General features: G+C 45.6%; 2 protein-coding genes across 2 annotated transcripts in view; both read right to left on the bottom strand.

Moving 5' to 3' along the window:
* Window positions 1–27,970, bottom strand: part of LOC143957110 (uncharacterized) — a 497,982-nt gene that overhangs the window by 70,239 nt on the left and 399,773 nt on the right. The window lies entirely within an intron of this gene.
* Window positions 64–27,626, bottom strand: LOC143957204 (uncharacterized). Its single transcript, XM_077467349.1, has 11 exons — window positions 27,513–27,626; window positions 23,793–23,892; window positions 23,599–23,712; window positions 23,377–23,474; window positions 23,177–23,285; window positions 20,017–21,746; window positions 3,797–3,845; window positions 2,940–3,058; window positions 2,749–2,860; window positions 2,353–2,457; window positions 64–1,492 (listed from the first exon to the last, which is right to left on the bottom strand). The coding sequence occupies exons 2-11, from the start codon at window positions 23,821–23,823 to the stop codon at window positions 255–257; spliced, it is 3,705 nt and encodes a 1,234-aa protein (XP_077323475.1). The 5' UTR covers window positions 23,824–23,892; window positions 27,513–27,626; the 3' UTR covers window positions 64–254.

The raw sequence follows: 27,970 nt of genomic DNA, 5'->3' as shown, positions 1-27,970 counted from the left end.
TTTTAATGGAGTTGTTTTAATATTCTGGCAGTAAAAAAAAAATGATGTAAATACGCACAGATATAGGATAATAACACAATAATAATCTTTATTGAAGTTCGATGTGATGGCAATGAAAGTGTAGCTAGTTCAGCATCAACTCAGACCAGTCACTGAAACCCTCAACCTTTGGTGTTCCAACCCGGGTAAGTTGACAAGACAACTGAGTGTTATTGTGATAGATCAGATCTCAAGGCAAAACCTTTTCTGACCTCCTAACAGGAAAATGACTGCTCTCCTGCATGTACACGTTGATGCCTGATCAAGGATCTTTTCCAGGTAAAAGAAATCCCACATTCAGCACACGAATATGGCTTCTCTCCGGTGTGAGTTCTCAGGTGTGAAGTGAGATTTTGTGTGGTGGAAAAACATCTCCCGCATACGGTGCAGGCAAACGGCTTCTCTCCTGTGTGGCATCTCTGGTGTCTAATGAGATCGCTTTTTTGAGAAAAAGATTTACTGCATTCCCGGCAGGAAAATGGCTTTTCCCCCGTGTGACATCTCCGGTGCTTAGTAAGACGGCCTTGGTGAGGAAAACTTTTCCCACATTCGGGGCAAGAAAACGGCCTTATCCCTTGTTGTAAAATACGTTTCTCTCGCTCAGGGATAGACGTCCCACTTTCAGAAGTGGGAAATTGCTTTTCATCAATGTGAGTCTGCACATGATAGCGAAGATGAGTGCTGATGGAAAAACATTTCCCGCATTCAGAGCATGAATAGGGCCCCTCGCCCCTGTGCGCGCGTTGATGTGACATCAGAGCTCCTTTACAGGCAAAACATTTTCCACATTCAGAACATGAAAACGGTTTTACTCCCGAGTGAATTCTCTGGTGTATTACTGCGTCTGATTTCTGTCTAAAGCATTTTCCGCAATCAGGACATGAAAATGGCTTCTCTCCAGAGTGTGTTCGTTCGTGTCTGATAAGAGTGGTCAACAGGGAAAAACATTTCCCGCACTGTGAACATGAATATGGCTTCTCTCCTGTGTGAACTCTTTTGTGTGTCATAAGAGAATATTTCCGCGTAAAACCTTTCCCGCATTCGGAACACGAAAGCGGCTTCATTCCATCGTGAGTTTTCTGATGTTCGATAAGAACTCTTTTAGAAGAAAAACATTGACCACACTCAGAACAAGAGTGGGCTTCCTTTGCTACATGAGACCTCTGGTGTGAAGCAAGATGAGCTTTCTGATTAAAACATTTTCCGCACTCAGAACAAGAGAATTTTTCCCCCTTTCTATCGGCTGTTTGATTGGTGGCGGTGGGTGATGAAACAGAAACACGTCCCTTCCGTTTAGTGGATTTAGATGTTATCTTTACTCTCTTAGGGCCTGTGTGGCGATCTGGGGTGGTGGGACTTTCTTCTGTAGAATCGGACGAGGTGTCGTCTTCTGTTTTACCATAGTTTGAGGTAACGATAACCTTTTCTATGTTATACTTTCCGGGTTGTCCATCTGCATAAAATAAGAATTGAAATAAACTTTTCGTAACTTTTTGTAACCTCCCTATCATTTTCAGCCAAGGAAGCTGCCATCTTGGCCTCTGTTTGGTCTTCAACTGCCATAATGCTGCACATTTGATCAGTTATGACACCAGACTTTGGATGGTTTGACAGTTTGGTTAAAAAGCACAAGCAAATGTTACTGTAGGCATTCCCGGCATGCCAGGAATGTAACTTTTTAGAAACCTTTAAATTGATGCTCTTAGTTCAGCTTTAAGGCCCCTTTCACATTGATGGACTGTTAGGGTCTGCCTGTCAGTTTTTCAGGCGGACTTAATCGGACCATCCAATGCTCTCTATAAAGCATGTCGCTGAAACTCACCGATATCTGATTCCATCCTGTCTGCTAAAAACAGATGGATGGGGATCAGTTCCCCATCTGTCTGATGGATTGGATTGTGTGACAGTTGGATGGAAATGGACAGGCGGTCAGTTTCCATCCGACAGCCAATAAAGGACAGCCGGCTGTGCCTGTGTCCACTCTGTATTCCAACACCACCTTCAGAATACACTGATCAGCACCGCTGGCTTTAGGCAGTGGCACTGATCAAGCAGAAAAAATCTGAAAATCCTGGTTGTACAGAAGTCAATTGGTAGATCGGCTTCCATACAACCAACCTGCCCATACATGGTTTAAAATTCAGCCAGTCCCTCATACCCGCCAAATTTTAATCCATGTATGGCTGGCTTGAATTTGCTTTGTTGCAGAAGAGATGTAGCTGTCTCTTCAGTCCTTCCATATCTAATTTTGTACTTTAATTCTGCTTTATTATCATCCCAATAAAATCTTTGGATTTAATGTTTATTACTTACCTGTGCTGATCTCTATAGGAATTTCCTCCTCTTTAATCCTCGCATGTCCTTCTTTCTCCTCCTCGGCTTTGGCACCTCTTCGGGTGGCTCTGGTGGTTCCGGGATCTGTGAATAAAGATGAGAGTGAAGCCCCCTGTACTGAGATATATGAGAGACCCCAGAGAGTGTGTGTGGGGGGAGACTGGTCACGTCTCTTGGCTGGTAACACACAATGACATGATGTGAGGAGGAGAGCCGGAGTCTAATAGAGGCTGATGGCTCCTGACTCCCCCACTGGGCACATACTGTCTCCCCATTACTGTCTACTGACAGAGGAGGGGGGAGGAGAAGAGATTGTTGTAGTGACTGAACAAGGAGAATCTGGGGCTCTTCTCTGGATTTATTTTTATTCCTCACCTGTGCTGATCTCTGGAAGAGATTCTTCCTCTCTGCACGGTTCATCACCCCAATCATATTCTTCTTCGTCTTCTTCTTTTACTTCAACTTTAACAACAATCAGGCCTTCACCCTGGATAAGACACCATACAGGCTTTTTTGTATATGTAACTAATTTCTTGAGAAAACATATCAGTAAAATCCTCACTTACATCTACCGGATCTTCCTGAGGGATCTCCTGATCTTCCTGTGTGGAGTCCCGGGAATACAGAGGACGGGGACATCTCTCCGGGGTACTTCTGTTACTGGATCCATCGTTACTGGATCCATCTGTAGGAAACACACACTCAATATATTGAGGGAATTAACTAAAACTGGAGCAGACAGAATCTGAAGCAGCTGCACATAGTAACCAATAAGCTTCTAGCTTCAGAAGGCTAGAAGCCGACTAGTTCTTATGCAGAGTTGCTTCAGATTCTGTCGGCTACAATCTTAGTAAAGTCTCTCAATTGCTTCTAGGTCTTAATATCAGAGGATGTGTAGATAAAGGATGAACAAACTCTGGACAGCCGCACTCTGGATCAGATGAAAAGTAAAAAGTGCCTTTTATTTCTTCAAACTAAAAGAACCTCACAAATCACGCAGATAACAGCAACAAAGGGAAAAAAGAAAAAACTGACGCGTTTCACGCTAAAACTAGCGCTTACTCATAGCTAAAGTAGCTATGAGTAAGCGCTAGTTTTAGCGTGAAACGCGTCAGTTTGGTTTTTCTTTTTTCCCTTTGTTGCTGTTATCTGTGTGATGTGAGGTTCTTTTAGTTTGAAGAAATAAAAGGCACTTTTTACTTTTCATCTGATCCAGAGTGCGGCTGTCCAGAGTTTGTTCATCCTTTATCTATTTGGTTTGTGCAATCAGCTTGCACCTGGGACCCTTACCTGCTTGGAGAAAGAGCAATCTCATGGTGAACTGACCTGGAGAAGTGGTTTCCTATTTATCAGAGGATGTGTGTATCTAGGTGGATCCTCAATACTCTTCTCTCTTTTACAAAAAATGAAAGCCTCCTCTTACCTGATGTTGAAGACAGTTGGTTTTCCATTGTGACGCGATTGAACAGATCCTTGTGTCTTTCTCATTACATGCTCTCCTCTATAGTTGTACCTTAGGGTGGTTTATAAACCTTGTACTGCCTAAAATAAAAGGTTTATTATGAAATGCACAGAGAAATAGCTGATACATAGAGTTTTTTTTTTGATTATATGTGACAAGTGAACCCATCTTTACTGTAAACATGTAAAAAATTGAATACATGTTATGCATCTATAACTGTTAAGATAGCGAACCTTATGTGAAATGCACAGATTCCTATCAGTTGTGGCAGAACTGTATACTTATGTGATATCTGGTAAGGATTGTTTATCTGTAAATACTAAAAAATGTTCCCTTGAACAAAAAAAGTTCATCATAAAAATAAATGTGTATATAGCACATATGTCAAACACAAGGACCGTGGGCCGAATCCAGCCCGCCAGGCCATTTTATGTGGCCCTCGCCCCCAGGGGAAGGAGTTGAGGTGAGATGTGGACAGCTTGTAAAAAAAAAAAAAAACTGAACCCTGCACACTGTGCATAGCACACCCTCAAACCCTGCACTCTGTAGCTCACTCTTCAACACTGCACTCTGTGCACTGCGCACCCCTGTACTCTGCACTCTGTGACACGGGATCATACAACTGCGAGTGTGTGTGTGTGTGTTTTTTTTCCTTCACAGGGACAGAGGGTGTAGGCTTTTTTAGACCTTGCCTGGATGTTGGGGAAAGGATCTAAGTTTCCTGGGTCTGTTCTGATAGTTTTATAAAACCAGAGCCACTCTTTGCTGGGGCTGCTCTGTGTTGCTGCCATCCATCCCTCTTGTTCAATTGAGCTTTTAGCCATATTCAGGGGTGTCAAACTCTATTTTATTGCGGGCCACTTTAGCATTACGGTTGTCCTCAAAGGGACGCTTGTATCTGTAAGACTTTTTTTTTTTTTTCCTCAGAGAATAGGTGCAGGAACAAAATCAGCCCAACCCCCACCCCGTTGAACTGTATCAAATGGTGGGTGTGGCCAAATTGTGCAGTGGAAGCATCTTCAAGGGGCATAACATACCAGGAGTGCGTTATGTGTGGAATTTAGGGATGCGCTATGTACATAGTGCAGAGTTCAGGGGTGTGCTATGTACAGAGTGCAGAGTTCAGGGGTGCACTGTGTATAAAATGCAGTGTTGAAGAGTGAGCTACAAACATGGTGCAGGGTTTAAGGGTGTGCTATGCACAGTGTGCAGGGTTCAGTTCTCTTTTACAAACTATCCACATCTCACCTCCACCTTTTTCCCCTGCAGGGTTCAGGGATGCGCTGTGTACAGAGTGCATGGTTCAGGGATGCGCTGTGTACAGAGTGCAGGGTTCAGGGATGCAGCTTCCTGTGACCCCTGCTCCTTGTTAATCTGCTTCTGTGATCAACTTCCTGAACTACCAGGCCTCCCTTTGGACTCTCCTTGCTTTCTGCCTGCACCTGACCCCGGCTCGTCTCTGACCTTGATTCTGCCTGCTCCTTTAAGTACCACGCTACTCACCAGTTACTGACCCAGCTTGTGACCCGACCTGCTTGTTTACTGCACCTGCTCCAGCATCTTCTGTCTGGTAAGGATCCTGTCTGCCTGCACCTGCTTGTTATACATATCCCTCTGGGCTGATCCACTGCCTGTCAGCCCCTGCATCTGGATATGTGTGTCCGCATATCGGGTGGTCCATTTTCCAGCCTGTCTGCTGTTCTGATCCTTCTCCTTGCCAGTCCTCATCCCTGCAGCATCAGGAATCCGGAGTGGCCACTCTGACAGTTTACCCGCAAGGCACTCATACCATTCTGCACTCCAGAGCCACCTGTCTGCTCTATCAGGGGCCGCGAGTCAAATACATAACGGGAGGCCTTCCCCTGCACTACCGGGCTCCTCTGTCAGGTACGTGGGAATGTGTCAACTGTGCTATGTACAGAGTGCAGAGTTCAGGGTTGCACTGTGTACAGAGAAGGGTGGATAAAAATCAATGATTTTATTTTATTTTTTTTATCACATTTATTTTAATAAAATGCTTTTGGAGTAAAAATCTATCTAAAGATAGTTTTCTATTTAAGATACATTAATAATTTAGTTTATTCAGCATGAAATGGAGCTTAGTTATGTAGCATGAAGCTGTATATTCTGCAATATTTACATTTTTGGTAAAATCATTCAATGAATCCAAGCTCTGCAAGCTGAGATAACATGCACTGCATTGATACATTCACACAATGTCACAGTAACCATGAGATAAACCAAACTTCATGAATATTCCTTTATCCCATTGTTTTGCAAATCGATGTACACTACAAACTGTATGATTGAATCGGTTCTGATATTGCTGTTTTACTAATCTGACAGCTTTTTATTCTAAATAGGAAAACTTCATTTTGTTTGCAAATATTAAAGATTCGAACTACCAGCAAGAACAAGTCCCTACATTTAAAGAGCATCTGTAATTTCAGATCCATCATGGCATCTCCTGTTAGCGGGCATCCACTCACCTGCTGCCGCCACGTCCCTCGCCTTGTTGTGTCACTGCCGCATCACCAGCCGTCCCATTAAAGTGAATGGGACAGTCGGTGAGTCAACAGCTCCGGGACAGAGATGACAGTTGCTCTTTAACCACTTCAGCTCCAGAAGGTTTTACCCACTTCCTGACCAGGCCATTTTTTATAATACAGCACTTCGTTGCTTTAACTGACAATTGCACCGTATCCAAATAAAATGTATGTCCTTTTTTTCCCACAAATAGAACTTTCTTTTGGTGGTATTTGATCACATCTACGGTTTTTAATTTTTACGCTATAAAAAAAAAAAAAAGACCGACAATTTTGATTAAAAAAACACAATCATTTTTTACTTTTTGCTATAAAATATATCCAATAAAAAAAATGTAAAAAAAATCTAATTTCTACATCAATTTAGGCCAATATGTATTCTGCTACATCTTTTTGGTAAGTAAAATCCAAAAAAAGCGTATAGTGACTGGTTTGCGCAAAAGTTATGGCGTCTACAAACTATGGGATAGATTTAGGGACTTTTTTTTAATATTGTTTTTACTAGTAATGGCGGCGATCAGCAATTTTTAGCAGGACTGCGACACCGTGGCGGACAAATCTGACACTTATGCCGCGTACACACGACCGGAATTTGACGGACCTGGTTCGGTGGACAATCCGCCGGACTTTGCAGCTGAGGTCTGCCGGACTTTCAAACGAACGGACTTGGCCACACGCGATCACTCCAAAAGTCAGACGGATTTGAACGTGATGACGTAGAATAAGGAAGTTCATAGCCAGTAGCCAATAGCTGTCCTAGCGTCGGTTTTAGTCCGTCGGACTAGCACACAGACGACCAGATTTTTCCACCGGACTCGAGTCCATCAGAAAGATTTGAAGCAATTTTTATTTCTAGGACTGGACTTTTGGGAAGAAAAAGTCTGCTGGAGCACACACACGATCGAATTGTCCAACGGATTCCAGACCGCTGGACCAAGTCTGTTGAAAAGTCCGGTTGTGTGTACGCGGCAAAAGTGACACTTTTTGGGGACCAGTGACACCAATACAGTGATCAATGCTTAAAAAAAATAAATAAATGCAAGGTCCCTGTATAAATGACACTGGCACGAAAGTGGTTAACATCAGGGGAAATCTAAGGGTTAAAGAAGCGTTCCATCCAAAAATGGAAATAATCAGGCTCCCCTCCCCACCCCTACTGGTGTCACATTTAGCACCTTTCAGGGGGGAGCAGATACCTGTCTAATCCAGGTATTTGCTCCCACTTCCAGTGAAAAACGGTGCAGAATCTGCAGCGAACTACACCATGTATGGCCCCTCCTCTTTCTTCCAAAAACCCCCCACCCCCGCCGTCTTCTGGGAGACACACAGGTCCCAGAAGACAGCAGGGACCATTCAGAACGCGCAGCACGACTCGTGCATGCACAGTAGGAAACAGGCTGTGAAGCCTCAAGGCTATACTTCCTGATTCCTTTACTAAAGATGCCAGCGCCTCCACCCAGAGCCGAGGGACGGGTCAGCTTTGGGTGAGGACATCTCGGGCACCCTGGACAGGTAAGTGTCCTTATTTTAAAAGTCAGCAGCTGCAGTGCCATTACGTGGCACGTGCCATTGCTTCAGTGTGCATGTCGACGTCGACACATGCAGGGGACAGGTGATATCTCCTAAACCATGTAGGTTTAGGAAATATTGTGGGTAGCTACAGGTGAGCCTTATTCTAGGCTTACCTGTAGCAAAAAGCTGTCTGTAGGGGTTTACAACCACTTTAAAGCGGTAGTAAACCCATCTTGTGCAATTTCTGCCACATGAAGCTTTCCTAACTAGTGACGCCCGAGATTATGGACATGGAGGGGGAGTAAGGGCGGAAGTAAAAATCCTATTGAATGTGGAAGACAGTAGTCAGTATGGCGGCGTCTGCAACCGAAAAAGAGCTTTACAAAAAATAATGTTTTTACAAGTAAGAAGTGTTTTATAGGTTTTCCCTATATGGCACTTTAATTTAAAATAACTTAATACACTTCATTCTGTGTAATTTCGAGTACCGTATATACTCGAGTATAGGCCGACCCGAATATAAGCCGAGGCCCCCAATTTACCCCCAAAAAAACTGGCAAACTTATTGACTCGTGTATAAGCCGAGGGTAAGACATGCCTGTCCATCCCTGTGTGTGTGTCCGTCCATCCCTGTGTGTCCGTCCATCCCTGTGTGTCCGTCCATCCCTGTGTGTCCGTCCATCCATCCCTGTGTGTGTGTGTCTCCATCCATCCATCCATCCGTGTGTGTGTGTGTGTGTGTGTGTGTGTGTGTGTGTGTGTGTGTGTGTGTGTGTGTGTGTGTGTGTGTGTGTCCAGCCTACCTGTGTCCTGAGCCTTTGTCCCGAGCCTCCGTCCCGTGCCGAGCCTCCTTGCCTCCGTGCCTCGCCGCCGTGCCTCGCCGCCGTGCCTCGCCGCCATGCCTTGCCTCCGGTCCCGTCCCGTCCCGTCCCGTGCCGTGCCGTCCTGTGCCTTGCCTCCGTCCCGTGCCCTCTTCGTTCGTCGGCGGCCATTGTAAAATTCAAAAGCTGCGCCGCCGCCTTCGCCTGTGATAGGCGGAACACTGAATTTCCCAGCAGCCTGTGTTCCGCCTATCACAGACGTCGTATCATCCTCGTCCGTAGTACGAGGATGATACGAAGTCCGTGATAGGCGGAACACAGGCTGCTGGGAAATTCAGTGTTCCGCCTATCACAGGCGAAGGGGGAGCCGGAGGCGCGGCTTTTGAATCAGAATGGCCGCTGTCTGTCTGCTCGACACGCTGATCGAGCGGGCAGACAGCGATGACTCGAGTATAAGCCGAGGGGGGCACTTTCAGCCTCAAAAAAGAGGCTGAAAATCTCGGCTTATACTCGAGTATATACGGTATCTGAGTTTACTACTGCTTTAAAGCGGAGTTCCACCAAAAAATGGAACTTCCGCTTTAAGCACTCCTCGCCCCCTTACATGCCACATTTTGCATGTCATTTTTTTTTGGGGGGGGGGGGGGGGAGTGGGGGCTTCGTTGGGAGGGGGGACTTCCTGTCCCACTTCCTCCTTCCGCCCAGGAACCGCCAAGGCGACTCCTCCCTCTTAGGCGGCCCCTCCCTCTAGGCAATCTCCTGGGACATGTGTCATGTCCCAGGAGATTGCCTGTCCACTCCGGGAGTGCAGTGTGACTAGCGCATGCGCCGTGTGTGCCCGACCATGAAGCCGAAAGCTGTCACGGCCGGGTACCCAGAATGGCAATGGAGGCGCCAGCGTAGAGGAGCGACGCTCCATTCGGCCGCATCGCTGGACTGTGGAACAGGTAAGTGTCTGTTTATTAAAAGTCAGCAACTACACTTTTTGTAGCTGCTGACTTTTAATAAACATAAAAAGCCTGGACCTCCGCTTTAAAAGACTCTTTTTAACCTAGAAGAAAAATAATTTGGAGGAAAAGAAAATATTATACTTACCAGAAAGGGCCTGTTGCTATGTAGTCCTGGTAATCTGCCACTTCCTGGTCCGCGGAGCTCCTCCCTCGCCTGTGCTCCTGGGAACATCATTTCCCAGGAGTCTGTGGGCAGTAATGTACTCGGTGATAGGGCCGCCATTGAATCGCTCATGCGTGAGACCTCAACCAAGGTATTTCAGGAAGCGATCTAGATTCACATGCCCACATTAAGGATGGAAACCCCCCACAAATGGAGGCATAAAAGACAACAGTAAGATATTCATATTTTTTTAAAAAGCTATCTTAATCATTATATAGTCTTTTTTTTCAAAGTTCATTAGCAATAATGCTAGGATGTAAAAAAAAAAAAAAAAAAAAAAAAAAAAAAAATATATATATATAATTTTTTTTTTTTTTTTTGCCAGAACTCCGCTTTCTGTGGTTAAAATTTTTTGATTTAAATCAAATTCACCCTGGTCAATGAAACACTCATTTCTGGAAGTCATGGCTCCCTGTCCTACACTGGTAATGACCGACAAGCCTGGAATGAATCAAATCTGGAATGGCTCCATCATTTTTGGCTGTGTCTCCGCTGCTCTGTTCAGTGCGGAGAGCCGAAGGAGATACCCAGTACTTCCAGGTATGGAAAAACATGTGACCCGTCCACCTGACACTGCCGGACCAATCAGGACTGTCGGACAGGAAATCCATGCAACTGTGAAGGTTTCAACTCCAGTGCACACAGGTCATTCCTAGCGGCTGAATAGAAGAGGGGGGAGGGGGAGAGCAAACAAAAGGCAGAGGTCTACATATAATCACCACAGATCTTTCTACCTCTGTGCATGCAAGAGAATCTATTCCTGTACAATATGTGTATTTCCACAGCACCCTGCCCTGGGCTACACATCAGAGGACTTGCAGGAAGATAATGATGATGTGTGGAGGTGACATGATCCCCCCATCCAGTCCACACAGAGTGCTGGGACCCCCTTCTCTCATAATAAGGAATAGTATTAATATTACCTCTTCCTCACTGGCCACACTCTGCACAATCACACCTCTCCACGAAGAATCTTGTTTAAAAAAAAAAAAAAAATCATCCTCTGGTTTCCGGGCTACAATAAAATGGCCGCCGGACCTTTTGCACTGAGGACACTTCCGCCTGTGACCTAGCAGACGTGCGCCCTCTAGTGGTGGCTCGGCTTGCAGTAAACAGCGCTTTGTTACAAAGTAGGACTTTGAAAGCTAGGCCAGTCAGGTGTTTCGTCAGACCTGGGTGTTACTATGGCAACCAGGAAGCGACAAGCTGGTGTTCTGTCAGCCGTGGAACGCACAGAGCGGAAGTCTGAGAAGCATTTCCGGGTTGAAGGAAGAACACAGTGATAAAGAGCAGATAGGCTTGGTGTTAATGCGGTTTGAGTTAGAATAATAATTAGATCCTAGTACTATATCTATATTTATATATATAATCCACATGCATTGACACTGCATTACTTTAATCAGCTGAAGACCGGAAATTTTCTGCCACTTTTTGTTTACATGTAATAAACAGTTTTTTTTTGTTTTGTTTGTTTTTATAGAAAATTTGTTAGACTCCACAAAAACATTATATATATTTTTTCTAAAGCAAGGCCCTAGAGCAGTGGTCCCCAACCTTTTTGGCACCGGGGACCGGCATTGTGGATGAAAATTGTGGCAAGGCCCGGGGGGGGTGGGCGCATGAGGGACGATGCGGCTTTTCGCAGCCAATTTGTCAGGAAATGGCTGGTGTTAGCACTTCATCACAACACCATGGTTAATATGGTGTCAGGATGATTGAAGTGCATCATTTTTATTATTATATTGTAATATAAAATGAAATAGTTCAACTCACCATAATGCAGAATCTGTCACTAGATGCAGCTTGTCACTTGCTACCAGCTTGCCACGTTGCCTATCACCAGATTTCCACATGCCACATCGCCTGCCACCAGATGCAGACTGCCACATGCCATCAGATGCAGATTGACACGTCACCAGATGCAGATTGCCACAGTTCAATGCCACCAGATTGCCACGTCACCAGATGCAGATTGCCACAGACACATGCCACCAGATGCAGATTGCCACAGACACATGCCACCAGATGCAGATTGCCACAGTCACTTGCCACATGCCACCAGATGCAGATTGCCACATGTCACCAGCCACCAGATGCAGATTGCCACAGACACATGCCACCAGATGCAGATTGCCACAGTCACTTGCCAAATGCCACCAGATGCGCATTGCCACAGACACATGCCACCATATGCAGATTGCCACATGTCACCAGATGCAGATTGCCACAGTCACTTGCCACATGTCACCAGATGCAGATTGCCACATGTCACCAGATGCAGATTGCCACAGTCACTTGCCACATGCCACCAGATGCAGATTGCCACATGCCACCAGATGCAGATTGCCACAGTCACTTGCCACATGCCACCAGATGCCGATTGCCACAGTCAATTGCCACATGCCACCAGATGCAGATTGCCACAGTCACTTGCCACCAGATGCAGATTGCCACATGTCACCAGATACAGATTGCCACAGTCACTTGCCACAGCCACCAGATGCAGATTGCCACATGTCACCAGATACAGATTGCCACAGTCACTTGCCACATGCCACCAGATGCGGATTGCCACAGACACATGCCCCCAGATGCAGATTGCCACAGACACATGCCACCAGATGCAGATTGCCACAGACACATGCCACCAGATGCAGATTGCCACAGACACATGCCACCAGATGCAGATTGCCACAGTCACTTGCCACATGCCACCAGATTCAGATTGCCACAGACACATACCACTAGATGCAGCATCTTAAATGCAAATTGTCACTAAGTACAGAGGCAGTGCAGTGGAGTGGAGTGGTGGGTTCCGCGTGAGAGAGAACAGAGGTGATGCGGGGCGGGCTGTGAGAGATGATGTAATCTCTCTGCTCCCCCGCTTCACCTCCAACAGTATACTGGCCGGGCTGTGTGGGCGGAACAGCGGTGATGTGGGCGGAACAGCGGTGATGTGGGCGGGCGGTGGGAGATGATGTCATCTCTCTGCTCGCCTGCTTCACCCCCAGCAGTGTAGCGGCAGGGCTGTGTGGGCGGAAGTGCGGTGATCGCTGTGCTGACCGCCGCTGTCACTTCCGGAGCAAAATATGACACTACACCGCATCTCAGTGCACACTTCGCGGCCCGGCTGCAAACGGGCTACGGCCCGGTAGCGGGCCGCGGCCCGGGGGTTGGAGACCCCTGCCCTAGAGAATAAATTAGTGGGTTTTGCAATTTTCTTTTATGTCACGTGTTATTTGCACGGCAGTTTTTGTGAAAAAAATTAAAAAAATACACTTTTTAAAATTTTATTGCAAAAAAACCCCACAATACATAACCCATTTATTTTTTTAAATTGATGATGTCACACGAGTAAATAGATACCAAACATGTCATGCTAAAGCACAAAAAACGCATGACATAAAAAAAAATTGCAAAACCCAGAAATACATTCTCTAAGGCCTTTGCTTTAAAAAAAAAAAAAAAGACTGAAAATTATGAAAAAAAAAAAGGTTTTTCTTAGTTTCTGTCAGTAAATTTTGTAAATAAGTAATTTTTCTCCCTCACTGATGGGCACTGATGAGGCGGCACTTATGGGCACTGATGGGCAATGGTAGGCGGCACTGGTGGGCACAGATGGGAGTGATTGATGGGCAGCAGTGATAGCCAGCACTGACTGGCATCACTAATGGCCACTGATTGCTGGCAATTGTGGGCACTGATTGCTGGCAGTTATGGGTACTCATTGCTGGCACTGGTGGCACTTAATCGTAATTAGGGTGTAGCGATATATTCGGCAACCCATCGCAGTTTGCTGAAGAAGTGACGATCCGTTGCCGCCATCTTGCTACACCCCCACACTCGTCCACAGTAAGGATACACTAAGAAAGGGGAAAGCGGACATGTTGTTACACCCACCGGAGTTTTGCATTTTACACGTATTTATAACAGTAAAGTCAGTTTATATAGTGAAATACAGGACTCAGAACTCCGTCTGACTACTTACATCTTGAATTTTAAAAGCAGCGGCAATCCTGCTCATCTTACAGGTTTGCTAATCTGACAGAAGTTCGCTGCTTTTAAAATTAAACATCTAAGCAGTCAGACGGAGTTCTAAGTCCTGTATTTCACTATATAAACTCACTTTACTGTTATAGATACGTGTAAAATGCAAAACTCCAGTGGGTGTAACAACATGTCCGCTTTCCCCCTTCTTAGTGTATCCTTACTGTGAACGAGTGTGGGGTGTAGCAAGATGGCGGTGACAGAATGTCACTTCCATAGCAAACTGTGATGGGTCGCTGAATATGTCATTACAAGGGTACTGAGGATCAGTGCTCCGATTACATACCTAGATGTCCCCCTGTGAGGAAATGCCGCTGATCGGCTCTCCTCTCCTCACACTCTGTCAGTGTGAGGCAAGGTTACCAGCTGTGATTGGACACAGCCAATCACATGGTTGAAGAGTCATGGCTCTTTACAGAGATCGGGGTCGCGCTGTGTCCTAGCAACACGGCATGGCAGCGATCGTCGCGTCTCGCTCCGCCGCAGGCACGTGAGAGTGTTCGTTCTGGGAGGCCATCATATGACATCCACCCAGAACGAGAGCCGCACCACCCAGCCATCATTTGACGGTGGGCGGGCGGGCGGCAAGTGGTTAAAAAAAAAAAATTGATTATCAATTTATATTATTATTATTTTTTTACACTGTTATTTTAAAAAAAATGTATCACTTTTATTACTGTCACAAGGAATATAGACATCCCTTGTGACAGTAATAAGCATGTGACAAGTACTCTTTATGGAGGGATCAGGGGTATACACCGCTCCTAAAGCGCCTCAAAGATGCTGCTTGCAGGACTTTTTTTTAACGTCCCCCAAGCGCACCGCTCCAGTGTGAAAGCAGGTGATAGGAGAGGCGCTTTACAGGTGATTTGCAGGCACTATTTTTAGCGCTATATCGCCTGCAAAGTGCCTCAGTACACCAATGGGCAGTGCCGCCGAAGCACCTGCAAAGTGCTATGTCAGTGGCACTTTTAATCCTTTATTCGGCTTCTAGAAGGGGTTAAAAGCGCCCCGCTATCAGCCGAAAAGCGACCCTAAAACAACAGTAAAGTGCCACTAAAACTAGCGGAGATTTAGCGCCGATGCCCCCGTGCCTCAGTGTAATAAAGTGCCCTAATAGCTGTGTGTTGCGTTATTTTGAGGGGGACAGCAAATTTACTGTAATACAAGCTGTACACTGACTACTTTACATTGTAGCAAAGTGCCATTTCTTCAGTGTTGTCACATGAAAAGATATAATAAGATATTTACAAAAATGTGAGGGGTGTACTCACTTTTGTGAGATACTGTATATACAGTGACGTTGCAAGTGGTTTACCGGGATTATGGCTGAAGATATCAGCTAGAGATGGTCCGGATGTTTGCCCGTACGGTGAATACCGAACATTATGGGGTGTTCGCAGCAAATTTGAGTGCCATGGAACGCCCCATAATGCATTGCAAGATCTCAGTGCATCGATGTGTGATGATTGGCCAAAGCATACACCTGACTTGCATGCTTTGGCCAATCACAGAGTGCTCTGCTGTGAGAGCAATGATTGGCCAAAGGCAGGGTGCCTTTAGCCAATCATGGTTCAGGGGGCTAAGTTCACATCTCACACTATATAGGAGTGCTCACACGGCAGCCGTATATAGTGTAATGAATGAGAGAACGTTAGCTAGAGGCAGGTCAGTTAATGGCGTGCAGGCAGTTTAGTATGTGTACACATACATACACACACACACACACACAGTGCATGCAGTGTATTAAAATATATATTGTGTAGTGTGTATGTATATATATATATATATATATATATATATATATACACTCTGCATTCAGTGTACAGTATATAATACAGTGTATTGAAGTGGTTAAGGGAAACCCTATGACAGAATTAAGAAAAAAAAATGCCATTGCTTCCCCCCCAAAATCCATACCGGGCCCTTATCCGAGCAAGCAGACTGGCAGGCCAGGATGGGGGGTTGGGGGGGGGTCGGTGGCGAGTGAGCGCCCCCCACCTGAACCACACCAGGCCACTTGCCCTAAACGCGGGGAGGGTGTTTTGGGGTTGATGGGGACAAGGGCTTCATCCCCACAACCTTGGCCATTGGTTGTCGGGGTCTGCGGGCAGAGGGCTTATAGAAATCTCGGCCCCCAGATCCCACCCCCCCTATGTGAATGGGTATCGGGTACCCCTACTCATTCACCAAAAAAGTGTCAAAAAGTAAAAACCACAATACACAGTTTTGGACAATGCCTTTATTAAAAAAAGAAAAAAAAAAAAAAAAAAAAAAGCGTCCCGTGATGTACATCCATTGTCAATCACGTCACCCGACGGAGCCAAAAAAATTGAAAAAAAAAAAACCCTTTGCCTCGATGGGAGGCATCCCGCCGACTGCTGTCTCTTTTACATTTTGTTGTGGAGTTCCTCTTAATATCCATACCAGACTCGAAGGGCCTGGTATGGCCTGGGTGGGGGGACCACACCGATTTTTTCATAGATTTTTATCTACATTGCTGGGCACCGACAATACATTACAGATGCAAGCAATTTAAATGATTTATTTTTCCTTTAGAAATGTAATTTTGCTACAGCACTGTAAAACACATCAGATAGATCCACCACTTTACAGGCAGACTAAGGGGACCCCCCCCCCCCCAAGGAATATTTCATTTTTATTGTTTCACTTTAAGCATTATTGAAATCATTAAAATCACTGCTCCTGAAAATGAATGACCATTTTAAAAACTTTTTTTGCATTGATACATGTCCCCTGGGGCAGTACCTGGGCCCCCATACATTTTTTTTATGGCAATAACTTGCATATAAGCCTTTAAAATTAGCACTTTTGTTTTTTCATGTTCGTGTCCCAAAAACTTTAGGGTTCACAATTTGGTAAAAAATTTTGGTCTGCTCGCATTTTCTGCTGCTGCAAACCAAACCGGGGGGGGGAGGGGGGGGGGTATGGGGTTTGTTCGGGCCATCCCCAACATCAGCCATAACTCCAGTATCGTTATTTGCAGCTGGCTTTCTCATGGAACCATTCCGAGCAGCTCATACGCCACTGGAACAGTTTCCGAAGCGGCGAGAGGAGACTTCGCCCCCCAATGTTTCTCAAGGTCTCTGTTTGCACCAGTTTGCCCGAAAAATGATCCAACGGTGTAGCTCCAAAGGTCATGCTCCCAACTTTGTGGACCCCTTCCTGTTCTAACATGACTGCCCACCAGTGCACAAAGCAAGGCCCATAAAGACATGGATGAGCGAGTTTGGAGTGGAGGAAACATGTAAACGCAGGGACGTGCCCACCAATGGCCCAACCACTATATATTCCAGGAGAACCCATGGATGTGTCATTGGAGTACCTGTATCTCATCTGACCACCCACGTGACCGGAGCTCAGAGCCACTGTTACTCAGTCCAGCTCACTCGACACAGCATGGAGATCCCGTTTGCCTTGAGTGACATGTGAATGATCTGCATGAGTTGGGAGGCGGCTTGGTAGTCTTACACCAGAATACTTGGAAGGGAGCATGGCTGCAGGGCTGTGAGTACTTCTGACACCACTATACTGAACACAGGCTACACGACCAACAGGTGGAGCGCTACGTTACAGACTTGGGAATCTCCCTGTGTTTACAAGCTGTCCTAAATATATATGTGGTAGTCCTCATAGTACAGCAATCAGCCCACATATTAGGAATTAGCATATCCTAGTTTACCTATTTCTGCTTACCTTACCGCGCGGGGGGGAGAACCTCTGGGGGAATCTAGGATGGAAAAGGACCCGGGGGTCCTAGTAGATGATAGGCTCAGCAATGGCATGCAATGCCAAGCTGCTGCTAACAAAACAAACAGAATATTGGCATTAAAAAGGGGATCAACTCCAGAGATAAAACGATAATTCTCCTGCTCTACAAGACTCTGGTCCGGCCTCACCTGGAGTATGCTGTTCAGTTCTGGGCACCAGTCCTCAGGAAGGATGTACTGGAAATGGAGCGAGTACAAAGAAGGGCAACTAAGCTAATAAAGGGTCTTGAGGATATTAGTTATGAGGAAAGGTTGAGAGCACTGAACTTATTCTCTCTGGAGAGGAGACGTTTGAGAGGGGATATGATTTCAATTTACCCATACCATACTGGTGACCCCCCCACAATAGGGATAAAACTTTTTTGGGGAAGAGAGTTTAACAATACACATGGCCACTCATTAAAATGAGAAGAAAAGAGGTTTAACCTTAAACTATGTAGAGGGTTCTTTACTGTAAGGGCAGCAAGGATGTGGAATTCCCTTCCACAGGCAGTGGTCTCAGCGGGGGGCATTGATAGTTTCAAGAAACTATTAGATAAGCACCTGAATGACCACAACATACAGGGATATACAATGTAATACTGACATATATAATCACACACACAGGTTGGACTTGTGTCTTTTTTTGATCTCACCTACTATGTAACTATAATGTGGGATACTCTTAGCACCCTGATTTAATGTGATGGGGGCTCTGGGGACAATGATTTAATATGGGGAGACTTTGGGACCCTGATGTATGTGTGGTGAGTCTCTGGGGAACATAATGTAAGGGGGAACTCAGAGGACCCTGATTTAATGGGGGGGTGATCTGGGGACCCTGATGTACAGGATATCTGTAATACTTTGTCTTGTATTGTTGTTCTACAATTGTAAGTAATTTGTATGTACAACATTCGTATTTATGTGTATGTATATGGGATTCGCATTTAATAAAGCACATACAAATATTACAGATGTTTATGCTTCCTTGCTTTTTCTGTAAAGTGACCATAAAAGATACAAAGCAAAACAAAACAAAGTGCATGTGGAAGTTTTTAGTCCACCTGGTCCCAGACCTGTCATGTTTGCAATACTCACAAGTAACAGATCAACCAAAAAAAAAAAAAAAAAAAAAAAAAAATGATGTGCACTAAACTAACAGCTCTCTTGTACCGTAGCCTAGGTGGCACACGCTCATCCAGCACCAAAAGATCATAGAGCAGTACAGCACAATGGTGCCTTCCGGCACCAGCTGTTCTGGGAATGCAGCTCCCAGGCGCAACAGGAATATCTGGTGACCATGCCTAAATTCCCCCCACAGCCCGACAGAGAACCAGCATGTGGGAACTCACCAAAATAGAGGAAAAACTTACAAAATACGCAGCAGAGCCAAAAGGCTCAGTCTTCACCTCATCCCAGTAAGGCTACCTTGCGGGGTATGGGCATTGCTACAGCATACCGCAGCCTTGGACCTACATAGCACCGCCCTGGCTAACTCATACAATGCAAATGCATACCAAGGTGAGCACACAAAGTGGGATCCAGTGGAGTTGCAACTTACAAGCCTTCCCTGTTCTTCTCACTGGGGTCTGGGTACAGCCCTCTAGAAATTTGCAATTTATAGGGGCTAATCCAGATAACTACAGGTGCTCTGGAGCAGTGAGGCTTAGCAGTTACAGACTAACGGAGACAAGTCTATCACCAATAGGCACTAACAAAAAAAACTGAGGCAATGTTGGGAGTGGGAGCGGTTATGCAGGACTGAGTTAAGCTGGGGGCCTCTGCTGTGCCTGGCAGTAACTTTTCTTGCTGAGCCACCTGAGATGTTGGAACGCTCTCCCTGTCTGATCTGCTAGACGATCCTGCCTTATTCTTGAACTTTGAACTCTTTGCTCCTCCCATAAACTTCCTATTTAATCTATGCCTTTGCACTTCCTGTTTGCCAGATTATTGTGCTCTCTCTAGCCAATATCTTGCTCTAGTCACTGCTGCTGCGGTCAGCATCTTCGCTATCACAGGTTACCAACCTCTGGCTTGCTCCTCAACTATGCTTTTGCTTGATCCCAACCTGTGACTACTTTTTGGCTTGTTTACTGACTACACTTCTGCTTGATCCCTACCTACTATGTGTCCAGTCACCTGGAGGTGGGGCATAACCAAATGGTCTTACAATAAACTCTCCTGTGATGCACACATGAAAATAGTGTACACACACACACACACAAACAAAACAACATTATCAAAGCTTTTATTAAACTTTGGCAAGTCGATGATGATAATAAAAAGGGGACCAGCTCATCATCAACTCAGTCCAGTCCTTCAACTTTTGGTGTTTCTATAAAGTAGGTTGATGAAAAGTCATGTGAGCCTTCTTGCAATAGAGAAGATGAGATCTGGAAACTCTTTGCTAAGTGCAAACGCTGGTGCCTGATCAGAGCTTTTTTCCAGGAAAAACATCTCCCACATTCTGAACATGAATATGGCTTCACTCCAGTGTGAGTTCTCTTGTGTGAAATAAGATTTTGTATGGTGGAAAAACATCTCCCGCATTCAGCGCAGGAAAATGGCTTTTCTCCCGTATGACTTCTCTCGTGTCTAATAAGATAATTCTTCTGAGGAAAACATTTTCCGCATTCTTGGCACGAAAAGGGCTTTTCCCCCGTATGACATCTCTGGTGTTTTATAAGAGTGTCTTTGTGAGGAAAACATTTCCCGCATTCGGAGCATGAAAACGGCTTTTCCCCCGTGTGACATCTCTGGTGTGAAATAAGACTCCCTCTCTGAGTGAAGGACTTTCCACATTCAGAACAGGAAAATGGCTTTTCAGACATGTGAGACTTCTCATGATAGATAAGATGAGCCCTGGTCACAAAACATTTCCCGCACTTTGAACATGAATATGGCTTCTCTCCCGTGTGCACACGTTGATGCCTTATTAGGGCTCCCTTCCGAGAAAAACATCCTCCACATTCTGAACATGAAAATGGCTTCACCCCTGTGTGAGCCGACTGGTGTGATTTAAGACTTTGTTTGCTGGAAAAACATTTTCCACATTCAGTGCAGGAATACGGCCTCTCTCCTGTGTGACATCTCTGGTGTTTAGAAAGGCTGTCTTTCTGAGGAAAACATTTCCCGCATTCGGGGCATGAAAACGGCTTTTCCCCTGTGTGAGATCTTAGGTGTAAAGTAAGATGCCCTCTCTGAACATAGGACTTCCCACATTCAGAACAGGAAAACGGCTTTTCAGACATGTGAGTGTTTTCGTGATGGTTCAGATGAGACGAGGTGGGGAAACATTTTCCGCACTCTGAACAAGAATATGGCTTCTCTACAGAATGCACATGCTGATGTGTGATTAGGGCTCCTTTCCTGGGAAAACACTTCCCACATTCAGAACATGAAAACGGCTTTAGACCAGTGTGATTTCTCAGATGCCTTAGTGCGCCTGATTTCTGCGTAAAGCGTTTCCCACATTCAGGACATGAAAACGGCTTCTCTCCGGTGTGCGTTCTCTCGTGATTAATAAGATGGTCCATCAGGGAAAAATGCTTCCCGCATTCTGAACACGAATACGGCTTCTCTCCTGTGTGAACTCTTTGATGTCTCATAAGAGACCATTTCGAAGTAAACGTTTTCCCGCATTCGGAACACGAAAATTGTTTCATTCCGCTGTGAGTTCTCTGATGGTCGGCAAGAATTTTTCTGGAGGAAAAACATGTCCCGCACTCAGAACAAGAGTGGGACTCCTTCCCTGCATGAGACCTCTGGTGTGAAGCAAGATGAGTTCTCTGATGAAAACATTTGCCGCAGTCAGAACAAGGGAAAGTTTCACCCTCTTTATGAGCTGTTTGATTGCCGTTGGTAAAGGTGACAGAAGAATCACTGATTGTAGATAACAGATCTGTAGTGTGAGTTGTCGGATGGAGGTTTCGGTAAATGGGGGTTTCTTCTGAAGAGTTGGATGTGATATCCTCATCTTTTTCCCCATTTGTTGAGATAAGGGGAAGCTTTACTATATTATATGTTCCAAGTTGTCCATCTGCATAAAATAAGCAGGGCCTTATTTAGATGTCCGATTGTGTTAGTATCATAAAATATACGTTTTGAAGTTAAAATAGAACTATAGGCAAAGCCTTTATTCCCCATTTTGGATCAAGTAAGGGAGGGTTATAACCCCTGTCAGTTTATTGATTGCCATCTTTGTCCCATTGGGGAGATTTACCTTTACTTCCTGTCCCATAAAACAGGAAGGGAGAGGAAACACCTGCAAATTAAGGTCATTTCTTGGGGGCCCCCCAGGTCACGAATCTAGTGTTCCCATTAGAAGATTTCCCCTCTATTACTTTTCTGGGGACAACCAAAAATGTAGGATTATCTTTCACTTTTAATGATAATGGTAAACAGGAGAAATAAAGGTGAATCTCCCTAACGGGGACACTGACAGCAATAAAATCCGACAAGCGTTCTAATCTCTCTCCACGCCATCCAAAACATTGCCTTTAGTTATATTTTAAAGAAGAAGTTCACCTGATTTAAAAAAAAAAAAAAAAAAAAAAAAATGTATATTTTTTTACATGTTTTATTAGAAACCTATGAAGCATAGCACCCCCGATCATCAGCAGACCGTGGGTGTAATCTCAGGCTCCTGCAGACTGTTAGCGGAGCTGCTTGCCTGTACCTCATAGGGGCAGGCAGTTTGTGAATGACAGGAAGGATCAATCAACTACCAAGCTCGCTCTTCAGCGCCCTGTTAGTTCATTGAGAACTACAAGATGTCAGCCACAATGGCTGATGATAGTTGTAGTTTTCCCATTCACAGAACTCTGAATTTTTTTAATTGTGACAGCGGGTGTGGGGAGAAGATCCCCAGCCTGCTTTCACAACAGGGATTTGGGGTTGTGCAGGAGCTGCTCGGTAAACATGGGTGTAACATTTAACTAAAAGGTGAACTTATCTTTTAACATTCAAGAAAAAAGGTTTACAATTTTTCACAACCTAAATTACCATCTTGATCATCTCTTCTGGAAATTGTCTCAGATGTACTTCTCAGTATATATTATTTTTGACGGTTTCTGGTTTAATGTCTACTACTTAACTATACCGATTTCTCTAGGAAAATCTACCTCTTTAATCCACAAACGTTCTTCCTCCTCGATTTTGGCATTACTCACTCCGGGGTCTGTGAATAAAGATGGTAGTGAAGCCCCCTGTACTGAGGTGTATGAGAGACCCCAGAGAGTGTGTGTGGGGGGAGACTGGTCACGTCTCTTGGCTGGTAACACAATGACATGATATGAGGAGGAGAGCCGGAGTCTAATAGAGGCTGATGGCTCCTGACTCCCCCACTGGGCACATACTGTCTCCCCATTACTGTCTGCTGACAGAGGTGGGGGGAGGAGAAGAGATTGTTGTAGTGACTGAACTAGGAGAATCTGGGACTCTTCTCTGGATTTAGTGTTTATTACTCACCTGTGCTGATCTCTGGAGGATCTTCTTCCTTACAGGGATCATCACCCATCACAAATTGCTCTTCAGGTTCTTCTTTCACTTCAGTTTTAATCGTATTCAGATTCTCCCACTTAAAAATAGAATAATACAGATATTACAAGGATCCACTGGGTGTTTGTTAAGACCATTTACAAAAACAGTTGAAAATAAACACTACCTACCTGATCCTCCTGAGGGATCTCCTGATGTTCCTGTGTGGAGTCCCAGGAATTCAGAGGACGGGGAAATCTCTCTGGAGGGTTTTTGGTACTGGATCCATCTGTAGGAAACAGAAACAATGCATTCAGTCAGTGTGTGTATATCTTTATATCAGAGGATGTGTGTATCTAGGTGGATCCTCAATACTCTTTTCTCCTTTGCAAGAAATGAATGTCTCCTCTTACCCGGTGATGTGAGGGGCGGCCGCTTCTCCATCATGATGTCCTTGTAGAGATCCTTGTGTCCTTCTATATACTCCTCCATGGATAAATAATGACATCCTGACACCTTATAGGAACCTGACATGTTATCTCCATATATCAGAGGATGTGTGTATCTAGGAGGATCCTCAATACAAGAAATGAAAGTCTCCTCTTACCTGGTGATGTGAGGGGCAGCCAGTTCATCATGAAGTCCTTGTGTCCCAACTACTTCCACCTCCGTGCACTTGAAATATTCAGTCGTTTATGAACTTGAAACTGCCAAAAGTCAATATAAAAAACCCATCAAATATATTGTCATAAATATAGACTGCACGCACAGGCTTATGCCTTGGATAGACAGTTCCATTAATATTTATTTCAGGTACTTATATAGCGCCATCAATTTACACAGATCTTTACATATGTATTATACATTCACATCAGTCCCTGCCCTCTAGGAGCTGCCAATCTAAGGTTCCTCGCTCACATTTATACATACTAGGGCCAATTTAGACAGGAGCCAATTAACCAACCAGCAAGTTTTTGGAGTGTTGGAGGAAACTGGAGTCCCTGAAGGAATCCCACACAGGGAGAACATGCAAACTCCAGGCAGGTAGTGTCATGGTTGTTGTGATTCAAACTGACAACCCCAGTGCTGCCAGATGGAAGTGCTAACCACTTAGCCACTGAACCTTCTGTTAAAGGGGTTGTAAACCCTCGCTTTAATAAAAAAATAAAAGTAAACATATTATACTTACCTCCACTGTGCAGTTCATTTTTGAAGAGTGGCCCCAATAATTGTCTTCTGGGGTCCCCCAACATTGCTCACGGCTCCTCCCCGCATCAGTAAACCCCCTAGGAGAAGAGCTCTCTGGGGGGTTACTTGCAGGTGCGCTCCCGAGTCCAGCATTCGGAGTCCATTGACACTGAATGATGGACTCAGCCCCGCCCCGCGTCATTGGATTTGATTGACAGCAGCAGGAACCAATGGCTGCGCTATCAATCTATCCAATCAGATCACGAGACACCGGCTGGAGCTGGTGTGCTCGTTCCTGTCGTGCGAAATTCGGGGCTCAGAATGCTGCAGTAAAAAAGGATAGAATGCATGAAGGTTAAAAACAAGTGTTTACAACCCTTTTAATTAAAGATCAGTGGGTAACAGCCAACGTATTCTGGTGGCTCACAACTCCCTTCATCATCGCTTACTCTGGTGATCAGAGGAATACCGGATCACTGTGCAGGTGCCAGACTGACCGCCAGTCTCCCAGATAACAAGGATAAGTTGCCACAAATTTGTGGCAGTGTTTAATTGTAAACCTGTTAATCTGCTGCATGTGTTTACCGGCAAGTTGTACACTTGCAGAGCATTTGAAGCACAAGTTCTCGTTGACACTTTTCCAATTTGTAGCAAATTTGTGTGGCAAGTCTCCAACACAAATTACCTGAGGGCCACTGGACAAGTTTTCATATCCTACGAGGGCCGCATGCAAACTTTCAAAGTTCAAAAACAACATTAAACTAGATACATTGGTAGTTGATGCTTGCTACCAGTCACTGCTTCTTCACTGTGCCCATCAAATGCAGCCTACTAGTGCCCAAACGCACCCTCAGTGTGCCCATCAAACGCACCCTCACTGTGCCCATCAAATAAAGTCTCAATGTGGCCATCAAATGCAGCCTCATCAGTGCCTGGATCACACAGAGCGGCGATCTCCCGCTGTGTCAGGGAGCTTGGATTTGAATTGCCCGGGTGGCTGCCGTAACAAAGTCCCACCTCCTGGATGGGCTTCTATGATACACATCACACCGATTAAATTTCTTGGCATTGGATCAGTGTGCCGCCTATCACAGAAGCCGGCACTTGGTTACAGCGCCGCTGAAAATTTCAGACCCAAGCTGGGTTTCCTCCGGGTACTCCGGTTTCCTCCCACAATCCAAAGACATGCAGGTAGGTTAATTGGCTTCTGTCCAAAATTGGCCCTAGTATATGAATGGGGACCTTGGATTGTGGGCACCTTGAGGGTAGGGACCAATGTGAGTGTGCAATGTACAGGGATGGGGTCTATTGTAGACACTCACTCAGGTTGAACTGGATGGACTGGTGTCTTTATTCAACCTTACTAACTATGAAACTATGAAACTATGAAGCTCCATGAAACAGTAGGAGATTCCCGCTGTGTGTGACAAACACAAGAAGAGGAGGAGGGAGGGGAGCACCCCCCCCCCCCAGCTTGCGGCACACGCTGTGTACCTGCCCAGGATCGGCCCTGCCGCTGCAGCCACAGCTCAAAGTGACCCCAGGGCAGGCAGCCTTCTGGGAAATTTCCTGGTATTCCAGTAGGCCAGTCTGGCCCTGATCCTGGTGGACCAGTACTGCGGGCCGTTTGTAAACAGTCTGTGGGCTGTAAATGGCCAGCAGGCCGGTACTTTGAGACCTCTGCTCTAGCCAGAGCAAAGTTGCAGTGGTGAGTTTACAGCAAAAGCTCTGCAAGTCTTCAGCAGGAAAATTTAGCCACAGTGCCCCCTGTGGTGGGATGACTATTGCACAACATAACTGAACCAGAACTTGCAGCAGACTTGCAGAATGTTTGCAAAGAAAGTTGATCTGGAGTCATGCAATGCAGACTTGCTGCAATTGTGCAACAAACTTGTGAAGCCTGGCAAGTCTATAAATAGCTTAGCAAATCATTTTCCAAAGACACGCTGGGAGGTTAATTGGCTTTGGTCCAAAAATTGGCCCTAGTATATGAAGGGGGACCTTGGATTGTGGGCTCCTTGAGGGTAGGGACCGATGTGAGTGTGCAATGTACAGGGATAGGGACAATTGTAGACACTCACTCAGGTTGAACTGGGTGGACTGGTGTCTATATTCAACCTTACTAACTATGTAACTATTTTCTATTTTGCGGCTCAGTTGCTTGCTATCTGAGCTGTGATCATTCTCCTTGTCAGACTGCCTAAAACCAGATTACTTCGAAAAGAGAAATTAGTATCTGCTAGAGTTGCCCATGAAAGATTCCAAATTCTTCATCCTTGACAGTGTGTCGGTGTTCCGTCGAGAAGTGCCCCCCATCGAATAGTGCCCGCGCATGCGCAGGACGGAGTCGCACTTCAGGAGATTTGCAGATCAGCTGGAGTGACGTGACCAGGGAGCAAGCGCACAGCGTAGGAGGCATCTTTCGATGGGAGATACTATTTCATGGCCACAATTGAAACCTATACAAACAGCAAGGGGAGACCGTAGTTCTCACATCGTGCCTCACTGTTGTGGGGCAGCTTTACAGTGGTCCGGTTTTGCAGTGTTGAATGCCCGGTTTTGCCTGTGTGAAAGGTCGGGTTGCAACACAGACAAAACCAGCTCTTCAACACAGCCACTAGCCGCCCTCCAGCAGCAGCGATGCACAATCTGAGAACTTCGGTCTCCCCCGCTGTTTGTATAGGTTTAAATTGTGCCTGTGAAATGGTACCTCCCATCAAGATGCATGCATGCTCCCTGGTTACATAAGCCCAGATGATCGGCAAATCAGCTGCATTGCTGTTCCGTACAGTGCATGCGCGGTACATCCCGGGCACAATTTGAAGGGGGCACCTCGACAGAACACCGGGCCTGCCCTGTTTTGGAACGGTATTGCTCCCAGCTGCTATAGCCAACATTGGGGTCTATTGGCTCCCCAAATTCAGCATCTCACAATGGGAGTAATGCAGAAAAACCCAGGTGACACAAAAAAACAGAGGGAAGTGATATGTCTGCCCAGCAGAGCCCCCCATCTAATGTTCCACACATCACAGGACTTGCAGGAAGATGATGATGTGTGGAGGTGACATGATTCCCCCCCCCATCCAGTCCACACACAGTGCTGGGACCCCCTTCTCTCATAATAAGAAGACATTATTACCTCCTCCTCACTGGGCACACACTCTGCAGACTCACAACCCCACCAGGAGGATTCTTGTTGAAATTAAAACCAACCCTCATGACACTTCCGGGCTACAACAAAATGGCCGCTACAAACTTCTGCTCTGAGACTTCCTGCTATTACTTCTGAAAGCTGTTGTCGCCCTCTTGTGGTTGCTTTAGCTCTACGCAGGCATAACGTCTCTCTGTCACTGTGAAGATTGCCCAATCACTCGGTTCGGTTGAGTGTCACTGTTATCAGGAAGCCGCTGTGGAACGCGCTTTCTCTTGGTTTCCCCCTAGCGGTGGTTCTGATCAGTAAACCATTTCATAGCACCCATTCTCCTTTCATTAACCATTTGCTTACTGGGCACTTAAACCCCCCTCCTGCCCAGACCAATTTTCAGCTTTCAGCGCTGATGCACTTTGAATGACAATTGCGCGGGCATACAAGACTGT

Source organism: Lithobates pipiens, unplaced genomic scaffold, assembly GCF_037356315.1.
Source record: "Lithobates pipiens isolate NorthernLeopardFrog02 unplaced genomic scaffold, aLitPip1_a1.2 Scaffold_51, whole genome shotgun sequence".
Taxonomy (NCBI): domain Eukaryota; kingdom Metazoa; phylum Chordata; class Amphibia; order Anura; family Ranidae; genus Lithobates; species Lithobates pipiens.
The sequence above is the reverse complement of the archived record's forward strand: the minus strand, read 5'-3'. Positions and strand labels throughout refer to the sequence as shown.

What these genes read in the sequence shown, in the direction of transcription:
- LOC143957204 (XM_077467349.1), bottom strand. Translation starts at nt 23,823, where the DNA reads ATGATGAACTGGCTGCCCCTCACATCACCAG. An exon ending in GCTGCCCCTCACATCACCAG is followed by an intron (nt 23,713 to 23,792) that starts GTAAGAGGAGAC and finishes ATAACATGTCAG; the next exon opens with GTTCCTATAAGGTGTCAGGA. An exon ending in CAAAAGTTGAAGGACTGGAC is followed by an intron (nt 3,846 to 20,016) that starts TGAGTTGATGAT and finishes GAAAGACACAAG; the next exon opens with GATCTGTTCAATCGCGTCAC.